The sequence below is a fragment of the Melopsittacus undulatus genome, chromosome 1 (assembly GCF_012275295.1).
Source record: "Melopsittacus undulatus isolate bMelUnd1 chromosome 1, bMelUnd1.mat.Z, whole genome shotgun sequence".
In the NCBI taxonomy this organism is placed as follows: domain Eukaryota; kingdom Metazoa; phylum Chordata; class Aves; order Psittaciformes; family Psittaculidae; genus Melopsittacus; species Melopsittacus undulatus.
This window is the reverse complement of record NC_047527.1, coordinates 20,807,694-20,830,944: the sequence shown is the minus strand read 5'-3', so window position 1 is coordinate 20,830,944 and position 23,251 is coordinate 20,807,694. Positions and strand designations below refer to the sequence as shown.

The 23,251-nt window shown below is 38.9% G+C and overlaps 2 protein-coding genes across 2 annotated transcripts in view; one reads left to right on the top strand and one right to left on the bottom strand.

Moving 5' to 3' along the window:
- The window catches only part of SLC25A32 (solute carrier family 25 member 32), a 17,909-nt gene extending 14,593 nt beyond the window's left edge, over positions 1-3,316 (bottom strand). Inside the window, exon 1 of the mRNA XM_005150910.3 lies at positions 2,773-3,316. Coding sequence (XP_005150967.1) covers positions 2,773-2,944 — 172 coding nt within the window. The 5' untranslated portion in view covers positions 2,945-3,316. The remainder of the gene's footprint in view (positions 1-2,772) is intronic.
- On the top strand, positions 3,059-23,251 carry DCAF13 (DDB1 and CUL4 associated factor 13). The gene is made up of 11 exons (XM_005150911.3): positions 3,059-3,203; positions 4,908-5,107; positions 6,370-6,477; positions 8,184-8,270; positions 9,118-9,273; positions 9,926-10,003; positions 11,433-11,515; positions 12,057-12,221; positions 13,953-14,088; positions 21,245-21,408; positions 22,256-23,251. Exons 1-11 carry the CDS (start codon positions 3,134-3,136, stop codon positions 22,341-22,343), a joined length of 1,335 nt encoding a protein of 444 aa, XP_005150968.2. The 5' UTR covers positions 3,059-3,133; the 3' UTR covers positions 22,344-23,251.

The window sequence follows — 23,251 nt, the reverse complement described above, 5'->3', positions numbered from 1 at the left end:
TTCCCATTAGTCTGATAATGCTAAATAAATGCACTGCTGTGCATTTTTGGTGAGAGGCAGCTTTGAAGTTGTTTGTCTCTCTTTAGCACTCCAGCAATTTTACATCACATTTCAAGTGGTACGTGTGGGATCTTTGACAACATGTTTCTATAAGGAGCTTTCTATAAGCCCCAAATAACACCTTTTAAATTCAATCTTCCCCTTTAAAATGTTTTCTGAGCATTTTCAATGTGTCATGCCTTACTGATTCCAAAGTCAGTTTTTACCAGAACACTCAAAGATTATTTCCAGCAAAACCTCCTGTGTTCTCCTTCTTTTCTCATTGAATGGATTTGTGGAAAAACACCAAACAAATACACTTCTCCCACCCAACAACCAAACAGCTGGTTGTCCAAACATTCAGAAAATAGCACTGTCAAAAAAGATAAAAAGAGGCAAATTCTTGTTTGTCAGATTTCTTTTAGAACTCAGAACAGAGATGTTCACACAACTTAAGAGTGGTAACTGCTACTGCTCCTACTGTAGCAGCAAAAGAGTAAATTCACTGGTGACATGTGAGATGGTGAATGGGGAGATGACATATAACACACACAAGCTGGAACAGAGGGAATTCCAATCAGAACATTTTCTCCATGAGAGTAATCAAATATTGGAACAAGTTGCCTGAAGAGGTATCTTTGGAGCTACTCAAAACTCCAGCACACAAGACTGACCAATCTGGCCTATACAGACCTTACCTGAGGAAGGAGTGAACTACACAGCTCTTGTCTGACCTAAATGACTATGATGTCAATGTAGCAGCAGCTTTCATTCTTTATAGACATAAGGATAGATTGCAGTTTTACTGAAAATTAATCTCAAAGTTTCATGCTTGGCACAGTTTTTGTGTCCCAAACAAGATTAACCCTTGTAACCGAGAATTTGTTTTCTGTACAGTGCCACATTTACTATTAATTCTCCTTTAAAACTGGTGTACAGTCTATGTTGCAACAGACTTCAGGACTAAAGACAAAATGTTTTTTCTGAGCAGAGTGTGACAAGGCCTCAACACCTTGACAATCACCCAAAATTAAAAGACAAATGCCTCCTTTCTCCCTCCTGAATGAGCCCTGCTAGACCTTTCCCAACAACCTTTGGGGTTTTTTAACCATGCTGCCATTAGGTCAGATTTATAAACACATTAAACAACATGGGAAATCAGAGATGTGAATGAAAGTCTGTCTCTCAATGATGCTACCAGAACCTTCACAATATTGCTATCAGCTTTTTACTTCCTTTCTTTTACTTACTTGTACTTTATATTTCCGGTATCAGCTCTTACTTCCTGGTTTGAAGACAAAACACAAGAATTGTTATTTTCAAACCAAATGAGCAATTGACCTCCAGAGGTCACCTAATCCATTCCCCTGCTCAACACAGATGTCATTAGGTCAGATTGCTTGGTTGTATGTCCAGTTGGTTCCTGAATGTTTCCAGGACTGAAGAAATTACAGCTTCTCTGGGTAACCTCTACCAGAACTTGACCACTCTCACAGTAAAAATCCTCTTTCCTAAAGTAACTGGAATTTCCCATGTATTCATTAATGCCTGTTCTCTCTTGCCCTACCTCCAAGAAGAATATGGCTTCACCTTCTGTGTCCCCCAACCACATAGTCACATGATACAATAATGTCTCCCCTCAGCCTTCTCCTGACAAGGATGAACCGATCCTGATCCTGGTTCATCAGCCCATCCTGCTGTCATGTGTCCCTTCACCAGTTTGATCGCCTTCACTGGAATCATGCCAGTCATTGCCTTCTATGTGCTGGTGAGCCCCAAGCCAGACACAGTACTTCAGACACAGTCTTACAGGTGTGAGACGGAGAAAAAGCTGCTGGCAATACTCTTCATAACACAGCCCAGAATGTACTCATACTAGAATATGCAATAAAAGTGTTTAACTCTAATTTTGCAAAAAGCCTTTTGGAAATATGCTTCTACGTTTTCTAAAACTTCTCTGTGATAGCTCATTATTTTTGAGATCTAAAGTAACCATGGATTTACTCAGAATAACGATCCAAAGATACAGCAAAATGTTTCAACGTCTATAAAAGAAAGTATGATAAAAGGGCACCATGTTTCTCATGTTAACAGTAAAATCACCAGGGACAAGTTGACACATTTCCCTGCTGATGACCAAAGCAATTGGGAGTTTTCTGTAAAACAATACTTCAGTTGTTAACATCCAAGATTACTATAACACTATTGTTACGCTTTGAACATTGAGACTCGTTGGTATAAAGGTGAACTTTGAACGTTGGCTTGAGACCATCTGCCAGTAAAAACAGACGATTTTGTTGCGTCCTATGGCACCAATGGCCATGCAAGGGAGAAGCCTGGCCAGTGCTCAGGTCTGCCTGAAAACAGCCTCTGAGTCTCTCGAAATGAAAAGAAACTTTATTTTTGGACCGAGGGAGGGGTGTGGGCGGAGAACCACAGAATATCCCCCCGGTTTACAGCCTGTTTATTCAAGCCGCGGGACTAACCGCCAGCGCCGGTCCCTCATGCCGCCGCACACGGGTCTGCGCAGAGGCATACGGGCCCATCGGCAGTACAACCCCTCAGAAACAAGCCAACGGATCGCTGGCTTGGAACCGGTGAGCTTGGCGAGAAGTGCGCGTTCGTGGCACAGAGCGCGGTGTGTGCCCGCAGCCCTGAGGGAGAGCTGGGCTCGCGGGCTGTCCCTGCCGGGCCCCTGGCCTGCGGCAGCGCAGAACCGGCGCTGGGCCTCACCTGCGAAGCGGATCTTAACGAGGTCCAGCGGGTGCAGCACGAGGGTGGAGAGGACGCCGCCGCTGAGCCCCGCCGCCAGGTTCTCCAACTGCACGTGGCGGAGCAAGGACCGCGCGGGCGGCGGGGCCGCCACCGGCTCGCGCACGGCGCACGCGGCCTCCGACGCACTCATAGCCGACGGCGGCAAAAGCGGCGGCCCCGGGGGAACGCGGGAGGGGGCGGAGCTCTCTCACCCGCTCCCCCGCCCGCCAACAGCCGGTTCCGGCGCCGCGCGAGAACAGCCCGCCCGGCACATCCGGTCACATGGGTGAGCGCGGGCCGTGAGAGTTACCGGTAGTGCGGCCTGGTGCGCGGAGGCAGGATGAGGGTCAAGGTGCTGAGTCGCAACCCCGACGACTACGTCCGTGAGACGAAGCTGGACCTGCAGCGCGGTGAGCGGAGCGGCTGGCGGAGGGGAGAGGGGCTCGGCCAGGCCCGGCCTCCTTTCTTGCCGCCCAAGAGGCATGGCCGGGGAAAAGAGGGAAGGCGCTGAGGTGTCTGCCGGCCCCACCTTACCGCTGAGGTGCCCCCTTGAAGGGGGTGCCAGGCAGCTGCCAGCCCCTGGCGGGGTGCGGGCTCCCGTCACTGCAGCCGCTGCCAGGCTCTGCCGGTCGGCAGAGAAGGCGGTGACGATGGTCGTGCGCATGCGCGAGGGCCGTGAGGCAGTGGCCGGGACCTGGGGCGCGCGGCGGGGTGCGGGCTACATGTAGTGGTGCCGTGCCACGGGGCCCGCCTGACATCCCGGTGTACCAGAGCGCGTCCTGGGAATGCCGATAGCGCGGGGTGCAGGGTCGGGCGAGGCGAGGCGAGGTGGGGTGGGTAGTCACGGTTCCGGCACGCTGAGGTTGCTCTTAATGTTACCCGAGCAACCCTTAGCAGTCTTGTGCACTTATTGCCGATTTTTTGCTGGTATATCCCGTCCTGCTTCTCGTGTGTTCCTTGTTAAACCTGGCAGAAATCGTTTAGGTTTTGTACGTGTTTTAGATGCAGCAGCTGTAGCTGGTAGCTGAGATTATAGAATTATAGAGTAGTTTGGGTTGGAATGGGCCTTAAAGCTCATCCAGTTCCAACCTCCCTACTACGGGTAGGGACACCTTCCACTAGACCACGCTGCCCAAAGGGCTGTCCAGCCTGGCCTTGAACACTGCCAGGGATGGGACAGCCATAACTTCCTTGGGCATCCTGTTCCAGTGCTTCACCACTCTCACAGTGAAGAATTTCTTCCTTATATCTAATCTGTTTCTTACCTGTTTAAGTTTGAACCCATTGCCCTTTCTGCAATTGCTGCAGTCCCTCATGAAGAGTTGCTCTTTGCCATCTTTGTAGGCCCCCTTCAGATACTGGAAGGCTGCTATGAGCTCTCCATGCAGCCTTCTCTTTTCCAGGCTGAACAGATGAGGTGAGTGAGGACTTTCCAAACTCAGTCCTGCTCATTCTCCACAGATCTTATCCTACACAGTCGTGGCAGTTTCACCTCTGTAATATGATAGAAATGAAGTTTAGCTTCTACCTGGTGACAGAGTTAGTGAAATGGCCCTTTATCAGAAAGAGCAGAACTAAAACTGGGCATATTTAATGCACTAAAACAAACTGTTTTGAGTAGGATAATAGACCTGTGTTATTTTAAATTGCCTGTGCTTCATTATTGGATTGAAGTAGACATAGGTGCAAAGCAGCATCTCAACTAATTTCTTCTAGTTATTTAATTGTGGCTATATATTTATAACATGGAAAAATACTATTGAAGTTACCCACTGGGATGGTAGCTGAATATATCGTAATTTTCCAAGTGGAATTTGTGTGTAAGCTGTTAAATTCTCCATCATGTTACAAAGTTGCAAGATATCTGCAGCTTCCAGTTTGTTGTGTATGTTCATATCTTTCCTTGGAAAGGACATAAAAAAGTTTCAGACTTCATTAACTTAGAGCTTGTTAAGTGGTCATACTAGTGACCCCACAAACCAGTTTCAAAATGATAGATAGAAACAGCAATAATCTCAGTGTGATAGAAAATTCAAGAGGACTTATGAATTCAGCTTACCTTGAGTTACACTACATACCATGGGTTTCTAATGTGTGTGTTACTCTTATTGCAGTTCCAAGAAACTATGATCCTGCATTGCACCCTTTTGAGGTTCCACGAGAGTACATAAGAGCTCTGAATGCAACAAAGCTAGAACGTGTGTTTGCAAAACCCTTTCTTGGCTCACTTGATGGCCACAGAGATGGAGTTAACTGCATGGCCAAACATCCAAAGAGTTTGTCTACGGTGCTGTCTGGAGCTTGTGATGGAGAGGTAAGCTGCAGTTACAAACAACAGCAAGCAAGGTACCTTTCCTTCTTTTTTTTTCTCTTTTGTGCCTTTGTTTAATTTTGTTGTTTTCAAATGCCCCATGCTTACCTTTTGTGTCTTTGTTTGGCAAGATATCATATCTTCTGTCAGATGGCGCAGCTTACCCAGTTTGGGGAGGTGTTTCTCAAACTGTAGGTTGTAATCTGCCTGTGTGCAAAGGCAGCAGCTTTCAGTTGCTCACCTGAGAGCAGAGGGTGTGACACTCGCCTCCTCAGGATGGAGCAGTGTATGTCAATATTTACAGCCTGTAGTGACTGCTTTTTGCTGCCCAGGTGATGGTCTTTCCCTTGGAGAAGTTAAAGTGCTGTGGATTAAGAAGATTATATGAAGTCAGATGAGCCTAAAGGAAAGGAGCACACAACCAAAAATTTTCTGGAATAATAATTTATCATATTGTCTAGAAAATACTAACTGTGTTTGTTTGATTATTTTACATAAATGTTACAAATAGCAAGGAAGGGCACTTCAGATGGAGTCAGTTGCAGAAAGAAATTGCCTGTCCTCTGTCTTATCTGTCCTCTCTCACGCTTCTGTTGTTCATTTCATAGTACATGTATATTTTAAAGGTGTCTTCTGGGTAGCTGGTTGCTTTGTGCTTTTTATAGAAGGTGCGTATGTCATGCAGGAGTGTAAGGGAGATTAATCTTTTCAGAGAAGAGGGGAATAAATTTATGTTAAATGTTGGCCAGACTTTATCCACTGATAAGAGTGAGTAAGGTACTGGGTACTGTAAATACATACAAATAGAAAAACTGGCCTTCATTTCTTCTTATTTTTTAAATTGGCCCAAATGCTTTAAAACAGAAACCTCTGTGGGAGGTAGGCATCTGTATAAAAGGTAGCACAGCTACTGGACTGAAAACACTGTTAGTTGCAAAGGCAATTTCCTTGTGCCCTTCTCTTAAGAGATATTCTTTGCTAAAATTATGTCTGCTATTTTTTAACAAGAAATCTAAAAATATGCAAGTGTGGAGCTTCGGAGGGGATAAGAAGGAAAGAGCTGCACATGTAAATTTTGCTTTTCTTTTTTTTTTTTCAAGACGGGAATAATTAAATAGTTTTAACACTACAAAATCAGGCTGGTGTCCAAGCCAGCCATACTGTTTCCTGACAACATGTGTGATCTCTTGTACTTGAATTGTGAATTGCAGCTGTAGGCTGCAGAAAGCATAAGTAATAGCAGAATATTCTTCTGTTTTTAATAGGTTAAAATTTGGAACCTGACCAAACGACAGTGTATTCGTACTATACAAGCCCATGAGGGTTTTGTTCGAGGCATGTGTGTTCGTTTCTGTGGTACATCATTCTTTACTGTAAGTATAATGTGTCTCCTTAGTACAGTGTGGCAGTAGAGAGTGCCTGTTCACCATCTGGTTTCCAGTGAGCAAGTTATTCTCTGCCATACAATATTTAAATACTGTATGAATACATTTATTAAATTTGAGAACCTGACAGTTCCATTTTTCGTGAAATCTTTGTTAATGCTGTGATATGGGTCTTATTCAAGACTATAGAAGGGATAAATACCAGAAAATTCCTAATGGATGGTCATATAATTAAATCTTGAGTAATGTAGTTGTTATTAAAGTAGAACATAGATTATGTTCATTGAAAGATGTAAAAAAGTAACCATTTACATATACTGTGATTAAAGATAAGCTGATTAAGTCAAGATGGTCACAGGTTAATTAAACTTTATTAACTTATATCAGTGATATGTGATTCACTTGCATGTAAAACATCTGGAAATACTATGTCTTCCTGTTTGCATTAAAAGCAATTACAAGATGATACAATAAAAAGAATTGCTTTTGAAGACTAGAGTGTACTGAGGTTTTGCTTCTTCTGAGCTGGGCATAGAAGAGCTATTTTCACTGCTATATATTTATCTTTTCTGAAGTATATATCAAATCATGAGGACAGAAGTTAGGATGTAAGGGAAGTTGCAGCAAAAAATTCTAAGTGACTCCAAGTTAGAATTCTGTTTTGATAATTCCTCTGCTTGAAAATTGAGAGGGGAAGAAGGAGCTATAGCAGTGCTGTCAGGAAGGGAAGTTAAACTTGTATAGCTAACATTTTTACTTGCAAGTGTGCCTGATCCAGGTCACTGCACAGCCATGAAAAACTTATGCTGGCATAGTGCAAGACATAGCGTGGCATTAGGAATAGGCAACTGGAGCAACTGAGGTGAAGAGTGCCTTTTAATTGTTTACATGCTCATCAAAATGGCATCCAGAAAATAATTAGCAGTTTAAGGTGCCATTTGATTAAGAATGACAATGTATCCTGAAAAAATAGTCATCGTTCCATCTCGCCTTTCTCTGTTCAACATCTCTTTTGGAAACTGGAAAGCATTTGTGAACTGAGGTAAAGACAGTTGAATAGATGAGGGAAATGTGGTGGGGGCAACAGTGAAATCAGTCACCTCCTTTCACAAGCAGACAGTCTCTGAGCAGCAGCCACTTTGAAAGCCAGCTCCTGCCTCCCTTTTGTCTTCCACTACCTTAGTTTTTATTGCTGAGCATGATGTTCATGGTCTGGAATACTCCTTTGGCCGTTTTAGGTTAGCTGTCATGTCTGCGTACCCTCCCAGTCTGTTGCCTACACCTAGCCTATTTCTTGATGGGTGAGGCAGGGATAATGGCTGACAAACTGAGGGAAGGAATACCTTGACACGCTGCAAGTAGTGTTCAGCAGTAGCCATGATTAGTGCTGTATCAGCACTGTTTTCGCCACAAATCTAAAACACAGAGCTGTATGGTCTGCTAGGAAGAATGTTAACCCCATTTCAGCCAGCCGATGTACATGTGCCTTCTCAGTTTCTAGGAAAATAATATAACAAGAACTAATCTTCAACTTGGAGGTGTAAAAGATAACAGTGAATGGGCAGGAGAGAGTGCTTCTGTGTATACAGTAGATTGTCTTTTGAAAGACTGCCTGTACTGAATTGCAAAATACATCTTCTAAAATAAACAATATATTTATGTAAAAATGTACATTCTTTCTGCAATATTTCCAGGTTGGCGATGACAAAACAGTGAAGCAGTGGAAAATGGAGAACCCAGAATATGGAGAAGAGGAGCCTATTCATACAATTCTTGGAAAGGTAGTAAACGGAAGTTCTGATTGTATTCTGCCCCCCCCCCCCATCTCTTTTGAATTGTTTGAACCAATTCTTATCTAGCTTTTTGAGGAGAGAGAAACAGTTTGATATCACCTATTATCATAATGAGTTGTAAGGTGATGGCATGAAATTTTATAAAGGCATTTTTAAAGTTTCTATTACATTTATTTTACATATAAGCAGAAAAGAATATCTCAAATGCCATCAGAGACTGCTTAGCTAAGTCTCTACTAGCCATCCCTTTCATGTGAATTGGTCAGATCTTTCTGAATCTCCTCTTCAGACCTGTTGTCAGTACTTAGTCTGCATTACATAGGTTTGTTTTCATGGCAATACCTTGCAGCCATTCGATACAAAATTTTAACTTTATATATTTCTTTTTGACAAAAGCAGATTAAAAATATGTACTTCAGCACTCTTTATTATACACTTATTTAAAGATTATTAAATACTTGTTGTAAATAGTTTGAAACTCTTCAATTATTGTAACATCTGTGGAATCTGTTCAGGTCCCACTGGAAGTTTATAGTACCCTTAAAGCTTCCATTTGCTTTAAGGTCTTTGTAAATGGGCTTCTAATGCTGACTGCATTTAAATTAACAAGAATTGCATGTATGCATATTAAGTGAGCACAAAGAAAGCTAGAATTTCGTGCAAGATTATATCTGGTAGCAGTGGTGACTTGGTTTTCAGTAATATAAATGAATAGAAACAGGCAGACTTGATACATGATGATTTGATCTTTTTTGTAAAAGAACATACTTGCATATGTAAGTATACAATTACTTTTGTAAATAGTTTTGTTTTGGTTTTGTTTTTTCTTTTAAAGACAGTGTATACAGGAATTGATCACCACTGGAAGGAGGCTGTTTTTGCCACCTGTGGCCAGCAAGTGGACATTTGGGATGAGCAAAGGACAAGTCCCATGTGCTCTCTGACGTGGGGTTTTGATAGCATAAGCAGTGTAAAATTCAATCCCATTGAGGTAATGTTTCTGTTATATATTGGAAATGAGTATTTTTCTTGATCAGTGTAAGATCTAAACTCTGTTGCATCATCTTTGACAGCCTTTTCCAAATTTAGATTTCTTTATATCTTTTAATGTAATATTTAGGGGGGTGTATACATTTTTTATGGCTATATTGTTTTGGAATATAGTAATATATAGTTTCATCTTTCTATCTTTTGTCTCTGTTAGTGGGAGAGAGGAGGAAGAAAAGTAGGGTGTTCTCCATTTTACCCACAGCAATACAGACCTTATACTTTGTAGTGGTTATGTGGCTGTGGAGCTGTCATTTCTCTCTATGGCAAAACCATTTCATTTGATTTACTACGGTAGTTCATATGTATCTCTTTGCTGGGCTGTGTTCATAGATGAAATGTTTATGAGGAAATTGCTTGTTAATCTTGAAGTAGAGAGCACTGCGTAGATCCTGAATCTCACAGGGGCAGCTATTTAAGCTGTGCTGAATAATTAGGTGCATAGAAAGAATGATGAGTATATTTCCTTGACTGAAAAAGGAACTATTTCACTACCAGCTTTGTGGAACTGCTTAGGTATCTACTGTGAGCTGTTACCCGTAATTTATAAGTGTTTAGAAGACCATACACACTGGTTTTGTTTGTTTGCTTTTTAGACATACCTTCTGGGGAGCTGTGCTTCTGACAGAAATATTGTGCTATACGATATGAGAAAATCGACTCCATTAAAGAAGGTAATCAACAGAAGTTGATGGCACTGATAAGCATACTGAATATGAAAGAAGTCTGTAACTGTTGGTGGTTTAGTGATGGTCTTGGCAGTTCTGGAGTAATGGTTGGACTTGATGATCTTAAAAGTCTTTTTCAACCTAGTTGATTCTATGGTGGTAGAGGAAGGAAGCGCTGAACTGTGAGTTCTCTGAGTTTTCATCATCTAATATTGAGTCTTTTAGCTGAGTTGCTGGGATTTAAACCAAACAGGAGTTAGGGCCTCGTTCTGCATTCAAATGGGCTTTCAGACTCACTGTTGTAATTCTTCATAAAGTGCCTGACCTGACAGCAATTTCACAATAAGAACTTTATGTTCCTGTATTGCATTCTGTGTGTGATTATTTTTTTTAAATTTATTTTTTATTATTATTTTTGTTTTTGACTCCTCCTTCTTAGAAGGAAACCAAGTAACTTTTAAGGTATTTCCTTTCCACTGCTGGAGAATCTTACTCTGCATTTGATCAGATGTTCTGCTTCTACATGGAGATAAACCCTCCCTATGCACATAGTAAAAACATTCAGAAATCCTTTGCAGTGGAATCAAAATTTTGTTTATGTGTGGAATTTACCAATGACACAAAGGTTCTTAAAGACAAAGTATCTTTCCAACCCTAAGTATTCTATGATTCTATGTCTTTATTTAAAACAAGAAGTCAGTAATTCATATTAACCTTGATCAAGTTCAGTAGTTAGGAACCCCAGAACTATCTTTAACAATTTTCTTCTTGAAAAACAGTATTCTAGTTTGTGATTATGCATTCAATATCCTACTAGTATGTTATGTACTGTTGACAGTGACACTGATCTGATACACCCCAGAACACTATAATGGTACTTTAAATTGCTAGCATGGTGCTAAATGGTGAGTAGATTACAACACAGTAGCTTCTACATCATTGCATGGCACTTGAACAAGGAATGGCAACTATCCTGGAGAATTCATGAACTGCAATTTCAAAGATAATGAAGTGATAGTAGTAAGTAGAGGATATCAAAATGTTGTAATAGCTTTGCAAGTGCTGGTGTGCATTGTCAATTAATGACTATCTCCTGAGATAACAATTTACTTGGGTGTGTTTATGAATTACTTACCTAAAGGTTCCTATAAATATGGTGGAAAAGTGAAATTTTTCAGAAGTTCCATTTTGTGTGTTGAACATTTTTAAAATTACTTACAGAGAATTTAGTTGCTGTGTATCACAAGTGAGCATATTATGAGGGACAGGAAGTTCTTGAGTTCCAATTCTGACATGAAAAGAACATACTCTGTCATGTCACTATTCTTCCGCCGCAATTCTGTAAAGTAGTTGTCTCCAGTGGTATAGGAAGTTTTGAACTATAGCAAGTATTTTACTGCCTTCAACAAGGTAGCCATGTGTAAATATCTTGCAGGTTATCTTGAACATGAGGACAAATACACTCTGTTGGAACCCTATGGAAGCTTTCATTTTTACTGCAGCAAATGAAGATTACAAGTAAGTGGGACAGTGATAATCCTGATCATGTTGGTTTTAGTCTGTATCTTGATGATTTATCATCATGCTAAGATAAATATTTAAAAAAAAAAGTTTAAATTTGGATTACTTAAGTTATAATCTGGAGAATTATAGCCTCACTTATGTACAGAAAAAAAGAAAAGAGTTGGTAGTAGACTGCCTCTTTCTCTGTATTTCAGTATCTGGGGAGAAAAAAGCAGCTGAACAAGTGCAAATGTAACTTGCAGTGGGACCTAGAAAATAAGTACTGTTGGACCAGTCTGAGGCAACATAAGTGTTTATTTTATTGACAGTTCTTGTAAAGCTTGATATACTGATCAGCTATTTTGATGAGAACATTTCTTAAAAAAATAACCCCTCCTCCCCCCCTAAACTAAACCCCAAACTTCTGTGAGCCAGTTCCAGAGCCTGCAATATTTGCCTCTCAATGTCTCATGGCAGTTTTTTATTTTTGAACAATACTATTCATGTGAACAGTTAATCTGATATTGAAAATGCTGTTGGTGTATTTATTTTAAAGCTTATATACTTTCGATATGCGCTTTCTTGAATCACCTGTGACGGTGCATATGGATCACGTATCTGCTGTTCTTGATGTGGATTATTCACCCACTGGGAAGGAATTTGTCTCTGCCAGCTTTGATAAGTCTATCCGCATTTTTCCTGTAGACAAAGGTCACAGCAGGTGAGTGATTTTACACCTTTCTCTCTTGTGTTATTCATTCCAGTAACCTTCTTCCCTAGTCCTCAAAATTCTTAATTAGTACATTAACATCTTTGGGACGTTCACTTCCTGTGAATATTGAAATATTACTCAGTATATAACTTGTGATTGATGGGTCATGTAGTTGACAGATAATTGTGGAGTATGTATTAGAGTAGAACTTCTACTTAATGTATTGCAATACTTGTGCAGTTTTGAATTTAAATTATAGAGCTACTGTTGTTGGGTGTACTCATTTGTGTTTCACCAAGATGAAGCCCATTTTATTTCCCTCGCTCTATATCCTTAATGTTTTTAGGTCGCTTTATACAGTATCTGTCACCACTTGAATTTCGCAGTGCCGTACATCATTCTAGCATTTGGCTTTGACTGTCTTTATCCTATGTGGATGATTGCTAAAAATGTTAAATGAAAAGCATTGTTGTATGATCCTGAAGACCAGTTTGAGACACTTTGGGGATCAGTTTCAATACACTGATTACCCTTTGTTCATATTTTGTTAACTGGGATTTGTCAGTGTCATGTGACAATGCTTTGAATACAGTTCACTTTTAATTAGTTTTTCATGTAATATTTCATAAGGCAGTGTATTAAATATTTTGCTGAAGTTCAGATTGGATCTACTGTGTCTTTTTTCCCTTCTTTTCCCCTCCAGTTTGATGAAAATTGAAGCCAGTTATCAGATCTGCCTGGTATCATTTGTTCTTCATAAACCTGCCTTCATTATTCTCTGTTATCAGTTCTTTCTCGTTTTTTTTTTTTTTTCTTCATAACTTTATTTTTCTTCTAGTTGCCTTCCTCTCTCCAACTTTGCCCCTTTGCCCCTCACCCTCCGAGTTGCTGCTAAGTCAAGTTTATGTGGTTTGAGGGGTGGTAATGTTGAAATAGCGATTAGGGGAGAAGTATATTTTTATTGCAAGTATGTATACATTATTCAACATAGCTGTGTAGTCCTATACCACATTAAAGATTAAGAGGGGCTATTTATGTTTTCCTTTATGTCTAATCTACAGGTAGCTTTCATTCTTCCTGTCTTGCAATAGTATTTTAAGTGTAATTAGGTATGCAGTTTTTTTGTGTTTGGTTTGTACTGTGGTTAGCAGCTTCCATGTTCTACAAATTTTCCTTTATTTGGAACAGTAATGTTCACAAAACTGATGATCTGCAAGGTTAAAGCACATCACTGAGGGGAAGTTTGCAGACCCCATAATGCCGTAGCCTTATTCTACATTATAGCAGATTGCTGCCAAGGCTTGTGGAAGGAATTTTCATCTTTGTCCGCACTTTTCTGCCTTCTCTGTGTGATGGCCATAAATCTAGTGAGCAAAAGCCTTACATATGAAGAACTGAGCCTCATATAAGCTGACTAGGGTTTCTGGGACACTTAAAATTCTTTAGAAGCTGGGCTTTTTCATAATTGCAAAGTTGAAATTAATCCCATAGAATAAAGTCTCTAAATGGAAGATCTGATCCTAAAAGTATATTATCATAGAGGGTCCTTAATCAGTCTGACCGTCATACTTTATTTGGATCTCTCTAGATAGATTTAAGATCAGCAGTGTTTTAAAAAGGTCAGGTTTTTTTAAAAAAATAAAAGTAAAAAATTACTGTTGCCTTCATCAAAATGCCTTCTTCTATTTGAAAGGAAATGTTGGTGAGAAAAGTGATCACTTGAAAATGTCTCTGCTTTAGGGAGGTGTATCATACCAAACGAATGCAGCATGTCATCACAGTAAAATGGACTTCAGATAACAAATACATTCTGTGTGGCTCAGATGAGATGAATATTCGTCTATGGAAAGCTAATGCTTCGGAAAAACTGGGAGTGGTAAGAGTTGCATTTTTCTTTTTGTTATAACAAGATAGGATGTGTGGGATTTTTTTTTTTGTTATTACAACTGATTAGCCTATTCAAATGATAAAATCTTTCTAAAGGGAAAATGTCAAACTAGTTTGATGTTTGTATTTAATTTGAAAACCGATATGTATAGTGCAGCTCATTGCATTTACTGCAGCTTGCATAAAATTAAATTCCTCATTGCTACATGAGGTCACTTTCATGTTTTTTAGTCTTGTTTAATGTTAACAGTGGTCATCAGTTCTCAGTAAACTAGATTTTTTTACCTGCGTGCTACAGGTGAGAATTCATCTCTTTCACTAGAGAATGCTTCTCATTTGCCATACGTGAGTAATTCTACTGAAGTTTGGAGTTACTCCTTCCAAAAAGTTTGACTGGCATGGGACTGGTTCATGTGCATTTCATACCATGATAAACATATGCACTGTAAAATAGCTCATTTGCATCAATGCTTAACTGAAATTGTGCTTAACCTATATTACTCTCAAAGTGGGCAAAGTAGTGTGGAGCTTGAAATCCATTTAATTGATGTCAGTTTGAAGTGTTCCTAGAAACAGATATCAGTAATTAGATACATGTCTTTACAGCTACACTTGTTCAAATTTTTATGTATATGTTTATGTATAGACAAAGCCAAAATGTTCTGTTACAGTTACCACTTGCATATATCCATCTGCACAGGTGTGTTAAAGCACTGAATGACTTTCGAGAATGAATTTGACACTTTGTTCGCTGGAATAATCCCCTTACATAGCTTTGTATTGTTCTGGTATTTTGGAGTTGCTTACGTTGCTTTTTCTGAGCTCATCAGCATAGCTGTCAAATAATGCTTGAGGAAATTTCTTCTTGATCTTGTGAAACATTGAAGAGGGGGAATAGGGAGCTGTAATTCAAGGAAGAATGTTGTAGGGATGGATCTATTGCATAGTTATGTCTAGGGCTGCCTGTGGTTACCTGAAGCTCGATCAGATTACAGTATCTGTATAGGAGGGAAGTGGAGTGGAGCTGGGAGAGGTGGCAGGTGAATGGCAGTGGTAGGAGTACTTAGGGCTATGATAAGGAAAGGAGTAATCCAGGGACTGTTGTGTACTGTGCAGCACTGGTTATGGAGTAGCACAGCTAAACCAATGTGTGTATTTTTAGCCATGGCCTACCATAAGTCTCTCATCTCTGCAACAGAGCTATAGATAAAAAACCCTGACAGCTCTGTAGCCTGTACAATATTTGTGGTTACAGACTACTATTCAAATTTAATTTCTATAATGGAATAATGAAATAACTCTTTTTGTTGAGGATGCTATCATTTTTTTTCTGTTCTGAATTGATTTGTGGGATCACATGGCAGGGGTGTTGGAACTAGATGATTTGTAAGGTCCCTTCCAACCCAAACCGTTCTATGATTTTTCCATATAGTGCTTCAGTCAGACATTTATGGGATTGAATATTGATCTAAACTTAATATTGACTTAAACTGATATTTACTTAATATTGAAATGAAGAGAGTAATTAAACATCCAGGCTGCTATAGCTGTTAATTATTTTTTTTTTTAGCACTGTGAAATTTTGTTGTTCGGATGTTTAGAGAGTAATTGTTGCTAATAGGACTTAAGAGTGGAATCTTTACACCTTATGACATTCTTGGATATACCTTGGAAATGCTGCTTTGGTTCAGGCAACTGTGCCAGTCCTTGTTCCACCCAACCTGATAGTTCCTGTGATTCTTAATGTCAGAACTATTAATGGCCACTTATCAGGTTCCACTGTTTTCCTTTACCTGTGCCTTCTTTGTTAGGGTTGGTGTTCTTATCTTCATAGACATATGCTTGCTCATTTTATAAATGCCCACTTCTTCGCTTGTCTGCAGCTATTTTTTTTTTACATTTTGAATATTCAAGGCTGAACATTCGGTAATTCTGTCGGAAGTGTCAGAATGTCATAAATGCTTAGTTGCTTAGTCTGCTGTTTTTCTTTGCTGAGACCATTTGATTGAATGACTCATCCAAAGGTCACTGTATTTCTGTTCTAATGCTAACATCTTGTAATACGTTGTATTTTAAGATGGATATTTTGGGGGTGGGGGTGGATGGAAACCAGTACCCTGACAGAAAAGGAAAAATGGTACTCTAACATTTTTTTTGTCTTTGCTAAGTACTTAGTCTTACTTGTTTTGAGTATTGCTGGGTTCCAAGGAAGTTACAGTAAATACACACTTATGTTGCGACTGAGGAACATTTATCCAGTTGGAAAGCTGTACTTTCTGAATCATGGCTACCCTAGCTAGCAGTCATCAGTTCTGACATGCATGTTTATTTTGGTTTTTAATGTATTTGGCATTGCACTCGTTGTTAAAAATCAGCGAAACATTAGAGTAAGAATAAAAGTTTCTGGAGGAGCCAGAGGCATGCTGTGTCTCCACACCACTGACAATTAAGTCTGCATGGATTTTCCAGAGGGGCATCAGAACCTAAATCTCTCTGTTGGAGGTACCGCAGAAGTTGCTTTAAAATAATTTGCAACATTTATTTTCTCTTTAATAGAAGTTGATAAAAACATAAATAATTATTATTTACATAGAACTTAAAACAAGTGTTACTTTTAAAGCAGTATATATTTGACTCTGCGTGTCCAGAAGAAAAAGGCTAAATTAAACAAGGTTTGTAAGATACTTCAGACTGTTCAAACCATAAAATATGGCTTTAAGTATGTTTGAGGCTTTTGTACCTTTGTTCTTGGAGAGGTTTAAGATTTCTGCAAAGATAAATACTTTGGTTTTTGAAGAAAAGAGGAACACATAGCCTTATCTGAGTGAAAAAGCTGGAAAAGCAGCAGTATAGTTTCAGTTAGCAGAGTAGAATTAATACAAATAAAGAGATAGATCAGGTTTTCTGAATTGTAGTGAAAGCAATAAACCATCAGTAAAAATTCAGTAAGCTGTACTGTTCTTCAGTCTATTGCCACATAAAAAGATGTATATCTGCTAAGTGTAAATACGTAGTAACATTACTTCTGTGAGCAATAGCTGCAAAATTTGGCTCTTATATTTCCAAAATAGTTAGGAATTAGAACAGAGCACTGGGCAATGGAAGGAGAAAACTTTCTGCTTGGGGATGATTGGTATAGTGTGAGTAGAACATAGGTTTGCTGCTTTCTTGCAAGATGCAGAAATAACAGCTTTTGAATAAGGACTGAAAAAGATAGGAGAAAGTGCACTAATAAGTCTTGGTTTTATCTAGCAAAGTGCATTAGCAGGAGTGTAGCAAAACTGTGCAAGTAATTGTATATCCTTTCAGCTTGTTTCCAGTATCCAGTTCCATTTTGTGAGATAAGGCTGATAACCAGCAGTACCAGATATTGTGTGACATGGCATTCTTTTCATAGTGCTTTTGGGTTTGTGATTCAATGCACATGTAACTTCATCCCTTGAACTATGACTTTGTGTCCTTAACATCTACATTATTTTTCTTTTTTTTGTCTTCTGTTAAGATGTGAAGAAGCCATAAATTTTTGGTCCAAGGAAATAATGAGAAATAAACTTGATGTCAATAAATTTAGGCAGGTGCTTTAAACAGAGCAATGGAAATAATTAAATAAAGACACGATATGGTGTAGAAAACTGCTGGGATACATTTGCATTCTAAAAATATGTTGTATCTCTGCTCTGTCTCCCCTAACCTAGAAAGGCAACCTCGACAGGATAGATAAACACCCATTTTGTATTCTCATGCTGAATTCCAGGAGTTGAATAGTGTGGCGTTTTAAATGCAGCACAGTACAAATACAATCCTTTTTAAAAGAAAAAAAAATTGTTAAAGATGGGTTAAAAGAAGCTCTTCAATCAGGGCTCTGGAAAAATGCTTACCTTTCTGCTTGGAAAAATAACCAGCCTGTAGCATCAGAAGGGAAGAACAAGACACTGGCATTTTACTTGGGGACACATTCTCCCATTGCTGACAACTTAGTTGCATTTTATAGTGTTCCCCTTTTTTCACTCTAGGTCTTTGCTGCAAAGTACTACTCTTGTAATGGCACAAATGGGCTGTCTTTCTGCTACATAATGTTTGTTTCCCTCACATAGGAAGGAAGTTACAACATTCAGTTTTAGAATGTATGAAAAAGGGGTCATATGTCATCTTTGAGCAAGTCTTCCACACATGATGTCATATAAATCCTAGTTTATTATATTATGGAGGGTTCTAGACCCTTTAAACAAAGTCCTTAATGCTGCTAAATAATTCTCTGTTTATGGTATCTTCTCCAGGTCACCAGAATGGAAAGTAACACTGTTCTTTTCAGCTGTTTATACTGACCTTTGTAAAATGACTTGCAAGAGAGAAGCTGGAATTCAGCGTGCTATTGCAGTCTGCTTTCTTAGCTATCTGCCATCTCTCATAAATAGACAGAAACTTGTCATTACTGCAGAGTTTTCTCTTACCATTGTGATGAGGGTGTACTTAGCACAGCCTGCTATATGGGGTTTTGGCATTTGGTGGCTGGATAGTAAGTCACCAGCTACATGGTTTTCTGTATATACCTATACTTTCTATACATTACACATAAAAATTGAATCAGACTGAAATGGAGCTACCTTAATCTATATTAATTTTTAAAATAAGTTATCCTGGATATATCTTTAATTTACAGATTTACCTCCTGTCTGTCGAATAATCAAGATTACCTTAAATCAGCAGCAATTTGCTCTCCTTAAATTAAAGGAAAATCATTGCATTTAATTTAAGTAAAAGCTCTTTAATTTGGATTATGTTGGCAGTTTTCTGCAGAGTGGGAACACTTGGGATTTATTGAGAATGAACCAGCTATTTAGGTTGGCTCACTGTAAGGAATTTCAATAAAGGACAGAGAGGTGTGAAGTTTTAGTGGGTTAAGATTATAAAATTTATTCACTTGCCCTTTGAGAGGTATTGATAAATGTAAGTAAAGAGTTTTGGTTTTATTAATATGAGAGTGTGGGGAAACAAAGGTTAAGAGCATTATGTATTTCTGATGCCTGATTAAGAATTTTCTGAGCTATTAGCATCTCTGCATCTGCTACTTGAGTTCTTTATTGTCTCAAAGGAGAAACTCCTTTGCTGTGTTTTATTAATACTTGCTTTCAGACCATTAATGGTATTTCAGACCAATATTATCTGAGTATGATACTTATTCTTTCAGAATTCATGAGATATTCTAACAGAACTTACTTCTGTTCCAAAGTGAAGAAGAAATAGCCAGTTGCTGATTTAAAAAGGGAAAAGGGCATATTTCATAATCATGATAATAATGTAATTTCAAAACTTGTGTGTGCAATAAAGTTGTTGATTTTTGTCACTGCTTTTTTTTTGTTAGCATTTGAAACTCAGGTTCTGTTTTTCCTGAGAAAGTAAGAAATTAGTCAAACTGAGTAATTTCCAAAGCTGAATAAATAATAGTTATCGAAAACACTGCTTTACTTCTAGTACTTTAGATGCAGGTAGTAATGGATTAAATAAATGTGGGAAGGCAAAAGACTTGTGGCACTGCGTGTTTGAAAGTATGAAGTGTTTTAAGATGTCTGAAATACTGGATTTATAGAGCTTGTTTTGGGCAGGAGGGTAGAAGGAAGAAAATATTATCATCTGTTAACATTTCATATTAACAGATTTTCTGTTTATATGAAAGCTCACTAGTCTGATATGCAGCTGGAATTCTGACAGATCTGAGCAAATCCAAAATACATAGAGATTGATGCTTCATGTGAAGCAGTGCATGCTTTAAACAGAAACACAGCACACACAGTATATTTCTTATCCCTTTGATAAATGTGCATTATGACCAAAGGAAGCTGCCAGCTTGTAAAAAACAAATAAATACCTGTTCTGGGTTTAGAAGTAGCAGTCAATTTTTCTCCTTAGTAGCTGGTGCAGTGCTGTGTTTTGACTTTCAGCTTGGGAACAGAGCTGATAACACCTATGTGTTTAGTTGTTGCTCAGTAATGTTTACTCTGACCAAGGACTTCGTGAGTCTCATGCTCTGCCAGGGAGGAGGAAAGGTCGGGAGGAAGCAGAGACAGGACACCTGATCCAGGCTAGCCAAAGAGGTATTCCATACCATAGCATGTCATGCCAGGATGTAACTGAGAGTTACCCAGAAGGGCTAGTTCTCTGGGCAGTTGGAGGGGGTATCAGTTGGTTCTTGGTCAGGCAGGGTGGGGTGAGTGTTGTATTCTCTTCACTTGTTATTTCCTTTATGATCATTATTATTGGTAGTAGCAGTAGTGATTTGTGTTATACCTTAGTTATTAACTGTTCTTATCTCAACCCATGGGAGCTACATTCTTTTGATTCTCCTCCCCATCTTCCTGGGAGCTGGGGGGGAAGGGGGGGAGTGAGTGAACGAGCTGTGTGGCTGGGTTTAAACACGACAATACCCTCTGTAGGTTAGCTCTCAGCAAAAGGCATTTCTCACTTCCAGTGTTAATGGTTGCTCAGACATAATTTTAAACATGAATAAAATTAAGTCTTTTGTGGTTATTCTAGCTTACCTGTATTTCATGTGTTTGTGATACTAAGATTTTTAGCTGCACGATGAAAGATGGAACTCCCTGTGAGCCCTATAGTCAAGCTAATGCTTGAAATGTAATATGTGTACTGTGCTTTCTAATGGATCAAGGCACTGGGTAAGATTTAGGCCACCTAAAGAGCTGTCTGTAAAGCTGTTCATGAAGACAGTTAATTTATAGCATTTGTACTCATACTGGCTAGTCATTAAAATGTCTGCATGTCTTTGTTTTGCAGTGAAAGTTGATCATCATCAGAGGTTAGGAAAGCAGGCAGACTGATCAAAGAGGTTTTACTGTCGGCTCTTTCTATTCTCTTGTTTCTCTAAAGTGTGTTAAAATCTATTTTTCAGGGAGCAAATTCAGCTACTTCACTGAACTTTGATAATGTTTTGTGTTTGATCATTGGGGTATTGTTGGAATTGTAGGGTTTTAATACTTACCTACCTTAATTCTGAAATTCCTGTGGTTCCAGCCATTCATCAGAAGGAAGCCATCTGAGTTAAAAGTTAGAATTTTGGTTTGCAGATAAAAGCAGGACACTTATAGCCCTGTTCTTTTATAACATACTTGTTTGTGGTGTTTTCCCCACAGCTTGCACCACGAGAGAAGGCAGCTATGAATTACAATCAGAAGCTGAAGGAGAAGTTCCAATATCACCCAAAGATCAGGCGCATTGCTCAACACCGACACTTGCCTAAAAGTATATACTGTCAAATCAAGGAGCAGCGTATCATGAGAGAAGCTCGTCGGCGAAAGTATGTCTTCCTCTTCTGGCTTTGTTTTCTCTCTTCAGAAAATGCATCACTGCAGTACTGTAGTGTGCTACGCAGAACTACAGCGTGTGGGAGGAACAAGTTTGAGCTACTTTTAACATCTGAATAAGCGATCATACAATCATACTGGATTAATTAACCTTTGATTATAAGGAAAATGCATACAAGTGCCTGTGTCAGTGGGGACTGGCTGCTTCCCAAAAGTATAGTGAAGAAACAGGAGCAAATACCGTATTGGAAGGAACTGCAGTGTTCTGTTAAGCATGACATGATGCAACATTGCAAGAATGGCCTCGTTTGGCTGTGTGGAGGGGTTTTTCTGTTTTGTTTTGCTGCTTTTTTGGTGGGTTTGGTTGTTTTTTTTTTTTTTAATGCCAGACACCAGGATAAGTGTTATTAGTCACTTGGATCGTTGCCATATTGGAATTTCTAGGAGCAGAAGGTGGCATGCTTTGCTGTAGCCATTGAATTAACAGTAAAATGGAGAAGTGGTGGGTTTTAGTTATCTTTCTCAGGGGAAAGCCTCTATGAACTTGAGCAGCAAAGATTTACATGAAAACCAAGTAAGCTGAGCTCCCAAGAAAAGCTTTGTTTTGAAACTTTACTAAATTAGCCAATTTTAAAGTTATTTTTCAAAGGAACAGTCCATCTTCTTACCGGATGAAGTAGGTGGCTTTTAGTGAAAGCAGAGCAATTCTTAATTTCTTTTTTTTTTTTAATTATTTTTTTAATTGTAGGAGATCTCCATTGGTGGCTTAAAGAGGAAGCTGGTATTGGGTAAATCTTTGTGCTGAACATTCAACTTCTTTTTCTGTTTATTTGTTTCTAGGGAACTGAATCGTCGTAAGCACAGCAAACCAGGATCTGTGCCGCTTGTGTCAGAGAAGAAGAAACATATTGTGGCAGTAGTGAAGTAATTGTTTTCACATGTACAGAATGTCACAGTGAAAGAAAATGTCACTGTTGAATGAATTCACTGTACAAAATTTGATGGACATTGGTAAGACACCATATGACTTCAGAAATGTCTTTTCTTCCAAGTATACACGTGCTCTGATTGCTCAAGCCATCATCTACCTTGGGTAGTCATAAGAATTGGCACTGTAATTTTTTACTGCCATTTGACTGTCTGCTACTGCTCCAACACTGGCTATTGCAGGGGAGTCTCTCCCTTTTGATATAAGGAGATAACATGGTGGTTGTTGGAGGATATCTGTAGTTCCAGTCTTCTTTCTCTGTACCATTATTACAAAAGAAGAATAAAATGGATTCAGATTTGTCAGAGGCAAACCAACTTCATTCCATAGAGTTACAACATCAGCTGTCCTTATGCTGTGGCTTTGGGTTTGGGGGCTTTTTTGTTTGTTTGTTTTTATTTCATTTCGTTTGGTTTTGTTTTGTTGGTTTGTTTTTTGTTACTGTTTTGTTTTACACAAATCTAATAAAGTAGGGAAGTGACCTTAAGGCAATTGACTAGATTTTGATTATTCCAACTGACAAATATACTGCATTATACTTATTACAGTCAGATAGCTTTTTTTCTTTTATCCAGAAAACATTTAACAGGATTCTCAGACATCTGTAAACATATTTATAGTTTTGTTTTGTTACGTGACTTCACAAAGCTTCAGACCGTTGAAGTTGCTAATGTTAATAATGACATAATGAATTAATACCTTTTCTATTCAGCTATTTAATACTACTAAAGTCTGGTTGAAAGATGACATAAATTGTATAAAACACAAACTTCTTCAGGTGAGATTTATTACAAGCCTTTATTTTAAGTTTGTGTAAGAAAAATAAAAGCTACATATTTCACAATGTA